The sequence below is a fragment of the Helobdella robusta genome (genome assembly GCF_000326865.2).
Source record: "Helobdella robusta unplaced genomic scaffold HELROscaffold_41, whole genome shotgun sequence".
In the NCBI taxonomy this organism is placed as follows: Eukaryota; Metazoa; Annelida; class Clitellata; order Rhynchobdellida; family Glossiphoniidae; genus Helobdella; species Helobdella robusta.
In genome coordinates this window covers 676,257-683,019 of record NW_008704941.1, presented here as the reverse complement: position 1 = coordinate 683,019, position 6,763 = coordinate 676,257, and the positions used below count along the sequence as shown (strand labels likewise).

The 6,763-nt window shown below is 32.3% G+C and overlaps 2 protein-coding genes across 2 annotated transcripts; one reads left to right on the top strand and one right to left on the bottom strand.

The window, feature by feature from the left end:
- Window positions 1-816: 816 nt before the first annotated feature.
- Window positions 817-3,871, top strand: HELRODRAFT_193024 (hypothetical protein; the record flags this gene model as incomplete). Its single annotated transcript, XM_009025359.1, has 5 exons — window positions 817-1,254; window positions 1,626-1,847; window positions 2,030-2,104; window positions 2,708-2,815; window positions 3,728-3,871. The coding sequence occupies exons 1-5, from the start codon at window positions 868-870 to the stop codon at window positions 3,869-3,871; spliced, it is 936 nt and encodes a 311-aa protein (XP_009023607.1). The 5' UTR covers window positions 817-867.
- Window positions 3,872-3,930: 59 nt separating this feature from the next.
- On the bottom strand, window positions 3,931-6,543 carry HELRODRAFT_101782 (hypothetical protein). The gene is made up of 5 exons (XM_009025358.1): window positions 6,456-6,543; window positions 6,046-6,217; window positions 5,501-5,688; window positions 4,888-5,215; window positions 3,931-4,665 (listed from the first exon to the last, which is right to left on the bottom strand). Exons 1-5 carry the CDS (start codon window positions 6,512-6,514, stop codon window positions 4,552-4,554), a joined length of 861 nt encoding a protein of 286 aa, XP_009023606.1. The 5' UTR covers window positions 6,515-6,543; the 3' UTR covers window positions 3,931-4,551.
- Between the last annotated feature and the right edge of the window lie 220 nt (window positions 6,544-6,763).

Sequence of the window (6,763 nt, the reverse complement as noted above, 5' to 3'; positions counted from 1 at the left end):
GATGAGATGGTTATGAATGGAGTTCAAAGAAAATGTGAAATGAAAAAGATTGAACCAACTAAATGATCAAAATGAAAATAAACTTAAAAAAACTAAGAAATAATTGAATTAAAAAAGTGCGAATCAAATAAAAAGCGATTGGTAGAAAGTAAGAAGGAGAGGGAGAAAGAGAAAAAGAAGAGAGAGAGAGAGAGAGAGAGAGAGAGAACGTGTGAGTGAATGAATCAAGGCTTTTAGAAACATTGTTTGATTACGTGCATATCGAGCTAACAACATTCCCACAAGCGTTTATTACAATTCTTTGATAACGCCCATTGAGATGATGATGACGACGACGATGATGTGAAGACGATGACGACGATAGTGATTATGATTATAGTTAAATGAATTTTACATCTGTTATTAACGTGATGCTGCTGATGATGATGAAGATGATGATGACAGAAAATAAATGCTAATTAAAACTAATTAATTGGTCAGTGAATTAATTTTATTTTTATTCACATTCCAGTTTTGGTGGTTCGAGCAAAAATTTCTTTCAATTATTCAGCAACATTCTTTTCATCACCACTACCACCATTGCCATCTTCATCATCGTTAACTCCATCTTCATCAACCTAAACGTATGAAACCGCGAACCATTGTCAACACACTTGTCAAATGAACCGAAATATCTGAGAACCAGCATATCTGAGGAGTATCCAGATGAAATGTACAGCAAGAATTTCAGCAGATCCAGCCAACCAACCTGTATACCACAAACACTTCAACAGTCAGCAGTCAACAATTAATCAAAATAATATTAACAATGGAAGGTTAAACTCCAATAATGTAAACAAAAACATAAATAAAAACCTAAACAACAGCATGAATAAAAACATAAACAACAACATGAATAAAAACATAAACAACAACATAAACAACAATCCTAGAAACGACAAAATTATGAATGCGAACTCAAACAACAAAAACATCGCTAAAAGCGAAATCAAAAACGTAAACGACAACAGCAACAACAACAACAACAATACAAGTACTGCAACAACAACCGAGGATAAAATAAAAACCGACAATTCGACGCAAACCGATCCGAATATATTCTGCGGCTTCCACAATCATCGCATCAAAAGACTTGTCGATGAGATCCTCTATGCCTATTTGTACCCTGTAAGAAAGTACGATCCAGTTAAATGCGGCTATCTTTGCAGGAGTCTCTGTAAGATGATTCGTGATAGGTCGCAAGAAATTACAAAGGTTCTTTTTATTTTTGATAAAATTTTCGGTTTAAATTGATTGATTGGTTGATTGATTGGTTAGTGGATTGATTGATTGATTGATTGATTGATACTTGAATGATTTGATTGGAGGAATTCTCTGCGGACTGGTGGACGGTTTTGGTCTTTTGAGTAGCAGTATCTGACATAGAGTGCAACACGATTTCCCGCCGACAGTCACGCGTATGCATGATGCGTTGATTTGCTTCGTACACGCAAGAGTTTGCAGTTACTGCGAGTTACTGGAAAACTCATTTCCATCCTTTCGGACTATACCTGTAGCGTCATGTAAATGACATTTTATTTTAATATCAATGTTATTAGTTTAATACAAATAAATTTTTATACCAGGCTTATGATTGGTTAGATGGTAAGGAAACTCTACCCCTTAAATTAGTCATCAACGTCGTCATTGGTCAGGATTTGAACCAGAATTTTCAAATGGCCTGCAGGACTTGGTCAGACGTCAACAAAGATGGATTCGTCTGCTGCGTTTATAGGAACAACGTCATATTTGCCGTAGCCACCGTGCACGGCATGGACAACAACACCTGCTATTGTCATGGAGACGACGTCAACCGTGACAACAAAAACATTAACAACAACAAATGTAAAAACAATGATGACACAACGAATAAAGACAGCACGAATAATTTTTCGTCTGTGAAAAACAATACAACAAACAAAAGTCCTGGCAGCTGCAACTTTCGAAGTAGCACCAACAACCAAGCCAACAATATTACAAACAACACCAGCCACAAGCTCAACAACAACAGCCACACCAACAATACAACAGCAGCAGCAGCAACAACGTTTTCAGCGAAGCGAACGTAAGCGATCTTATTAACAACGTCATTATTGGAACAGAAACTTTCGACAAAAAAGCCACAACAAACTGAAAACTCTCGAAGAACATAAATTTTTTCCAACTCGGTTGCAAGCATTTAGAAGAACAGACAACAACCTGAATATATAACAAGTTACAACAAAAATATAGAAATAAATGTAAAGTGCGTATAACATCACCACGGCAACAACATCTAACATGAGCTAACACCACTGAATACAACGACACGACTCCACGTATCATCGTTAACAACTCATAGGTATTTAAAAACATTCCATGAGTTTGATCACCAAAAATTATTCTGTTAACGACTTAATCATAAAATAACTTCGCTTCAGCAAATGATGATAATCTTAATAATGTTTCGCAAAGACTTATATAGTGCACGACAATCTCACTTAGCTCATCAAACTTTTTAATTTAATTTAATCATTAGCGAAATATAATAATTTTGTTTATCAAAATTCTCATTGGAAATATTCTCCATTTTCCGATATAACGGACACTAAACCTACTCTCAATTTTTTTCCATTTGTAAATACTTTCTGGATTTGCACTAAAAAAAAAGTTAACTTACGTTTATCAGGAATTCAAGAATCATGCTCAGCTCAGTGGCGGATCTTGGGGGTGGGACACTGCCTTCTCTCCCCCCGTTGTGAACGAAATTTTAATAAAACAAAAAGGACTGTTTAATGTGGGTCGCCAGCTAAACAAGCACAAATCTTGGCCCCCCCCGTTAAAATAACTTTTTCAAAAGTTGCCCCCTCCCGTCAAAGTTGTCCAGATCCGCCACTGTCCATGCCGTTGTTTCCCCTCTTCTTCTCTAGCTAAATTTACGTTGTTTTTCATTTTTACTGAAAAATTTATTCAACGCTGGCATGTTTAAACAATGTTGCCAAATTATGGCTTGATATTTGTTTCAAAGCAATCCAGCTAATTTATTGTTTATTACATTGTAAATTGTGTATAGCGCGATATGTTCAGTTCAGTTCCTCACTCTTGTTATTAACGATTACTGCAAAGCAAATCTAATAATTACTGTGATGTGATCCTGTTCTCACTTTGAATACAATTCTTGATTTTATTTTGATTTTTCATATTTGTTCATTTTTTTTAAACAATTTCATTCCTGATCATAAATAGATAAAATGTTCTTTCCTGACTTTCGGTTTCGATATATTATATAGGGTGCTTATTTCGAAAAGCATATTGTCAAAACGTCTGCATATCTTGCTGTAAGTTAATGCACTCGGTTGAACGCGCACATTGCAACAAATGTACCACACAACAATTGCAAAATCCGCACTCCAATATTCAACAAAATCAAACATTTGTACATTGGAAAATTTAAAATAAAACCACTAATGTTACTTTGTTTCCAACAACTTATTCATCGTTAATGTAACAATGCTAGCTCGACTACTGCAAAATCTTCAAATTAGAGGTATTTGCATTAAAAACGCAAAATAATCAATAAATTAAAATAATTCCTTGCGACAGTGATGAAGGATTTTCTATTGGAAGGCTCAGAGTGAGCTATGAATACAAAAAAAAATTGAGGTCTGCTGAACCAACCAAGGCAAGCGAATTCTAAAAAACCCTTCAGCCAGAGTTGCAGATAACACTCATTCATTCTGTCTTTCATCTCAACAAAGCTTACAAATACACCGTGAAACTTTTCTTCAAACTGACTAAGAGCCAATCTAAGCAGTATTATGTAAACGTTTCGTCAAAAGTGACACACCCATGAACAAAATTTGGAAAAAAATTTGTTCGAAGATGGTTTTACAGGTTTCACAAAACGTCTAATGGAATAAATTGAAGTAATTTTATTAAATGCTACAACAAATAATATAACATTTATAATGAAAAATAACCATAAAAAACGTATATACAAAAACAAATATCATCTATATGAAAAATTGATGAGACGAAGAACAAATACGTAAAATACAAGATTGACATTATAATACTGGCGATAATAATATAATACTGACATAATACTATGTAGAAAGTCAGGAAATGGTAGAAACAATTATTTGCATGTCATTTAAAATAATAAATATTTAATTTAATCATTCATCCGTCATTCATCCGTCAATCATTTAGAAACTATTTCTAGTTCAATTTATTCATTCGTCAATTCATTCATCAATTCATTCATTAATTCATGTAATCGTTTATACATTCACTCTTTCAGTCAACAGTTGGAATGCTATGAGTCCACAAGCAACTCTAATGTAAAAATGTACATATACATATGAAGTGATACTAGATGAGATTATATTTAATCACAATACATGATATTGTTGATGGATTTAATTAATTCCATCTATACTTTATCAATTAATTAACTTCAATTAATTTTCTCTTATCTTTACTCTATTAATTCAATCAATCACCTATCCATCAACACACCCATTCATTCATTCATTCATCCATCTTTCTTTTTGGTTTCTTTGGATTCCTAGATCTGCTCTTTGCCTTGCACAATGGACAGATCGGTGCGTTGCGATGGATTTGTTGGTGACAGGACAAGCAGGCCTGTAGAAATTCATAATTATTCATAATTTGATATTATTATAATTAATTTATAATTAAAAACATAAAAGCATCAAATTTATACAGCATATATTTAAAATTATTTTAAATCAGTGAATTTCAATTCAGTAAAATTAATTTAATTGGAATAAACTAGAAATTGAATTAAATTAATTTAATTAAAATAAAAGATGAGGACATTCGAAATGGAAAACTGAAAAAAACCTTCATGGGAGGTGGCTGCTGTCTGAAAGCCGAAATACTACTAGAAGACATGGAGTCCTGTGGAGCTCGCAGAAGATCTGACTTTGCGGTCTGCTGAGATTGAGGTGGGGCCAATGACAGGAGGGGGATAGTACCCATTAGAAAACTACCCTGGTCGTTGTTGTTAGCAGTCGATGATGAAGAGGTGGATGACGTGGAGAGGAGGCTGTGTTGATGTTGTTGGTGGTGGTAGTTTTGTTGTTGTTGCTGCAGCTGCTGTTGTTGGCTGACACTATGGTAATGATGGTGGTGATGATGGTGGAATTCCAGCTTGTTCTTCTCGTATAACCTGGAAATAATAGTTAGGAAATAATTTAAAAAAAAAAAATTTCACCAAAATTTATTTTTAGCAAAATTTGTTTAAAAATATAGGAGGGAAATTTATAATGTATCTGAACAACAAATAAGTAAAATATAATAAAGAGTAAGAATAATATAATTGAATAGAGAGTATGATATATCATAAATGTAATTAGAAAAAAAGAATAATATAATTATTATATATTAATAATATATATAATTATTAATATAATAAAGAATAAGTATAAAATAAATATAACAAAGATAAAGATACTTGGCAATGATATTTTCATCAGCTGCCTCGGAAGGGTCCTCATCGTCGACACCCGCATTTTCAATCCCAACACCATTTTTAAGGATCTCCAGTTGGTTTTTCAGCAGTCGTTGTTCCTCATACAACATCCTGGCATTCTCCAGTGCTTTCATCCTTTCTTCCTCTGCTTGCTTGATTGTTGTCTCCATCTTGTAGTTTTTTCAGATCAATGAGTAAACAAAATGGGATTGTTGAAATTATTAATAATTAATGGTTAATAATTAATTCAGAAAAAGGTGAAATGAAAAGTTTTAAAAAATGAACAAAAATCTATTTTCAACTCTCTAAAAATAAAGAACACTGGCACTTAACCTAATAAATATTTAAATGATATAGGAATGACAATTTTGAAGTTAAAAATATATTAATTAACAACATAAAATAAATATTGTGAATATTTAATTTATTCAAAAAAACAAAACAAGCTAAGATAACAAATGTACTAATATAATGTAGTAAGTGAAATAGTTAAAAAATAAAAAAATAGTAAACAAGAAGCTACCTACCAAGTTGATATCGGCATGTATGAGACGAAGTTCTTCGACGTGTGCCATCTTCTCCTGCAGTAAAAGTTCCATCTCGTGTTTGTACTCTTTTAGGCAGCTGTCCTCACTGTCCATCATGTCACATTCTGACTTCACTTTCAGTCGTAACCTCTCAATCTGCACCATTTTGTTCCTAAGAGGAAAAGTAGTTACTTAGTAATATAAAATTATAAGTTAGTTATCAGTAAAATAAATTCATTTAATTTAATGAATAATTATTTTTAAAAAAATTATTAAATTAGTTAATTTTGCACAGTGACTTAAAATTTGAAAACTAATCCCAAGGTTTGTTTTTGTTTGTTTGCAAGTTTAATAATAATAATGAAAAATTTAAAAATTTATATTTGCAAAAAAAACAAAAAAAATTTTACTTGATTTCTTTAATTTGTTCTAGCTTCCTCAACAAATCTGGATCCAGAGAATCGGACATTTTTTTAATTTAATTAATTATCGCTTTGTTTGGCTTGAATAACAAAGACATATCAATCGGAAAAAAGAAGGTCAGCAGCGAAAAATGACTTCAGTTTCTAGGTTATTTGTGGAGACTTCTAAATCTAGAGTTAAATGCCTAAGAATTTGAATCTTATTATATTTTAACTATCATGTTTTAATAACTCTAAAAACTATATTACTATTTCTACTGTCATATTCATAAACAGCCTGGTCATCAATCGTCTTC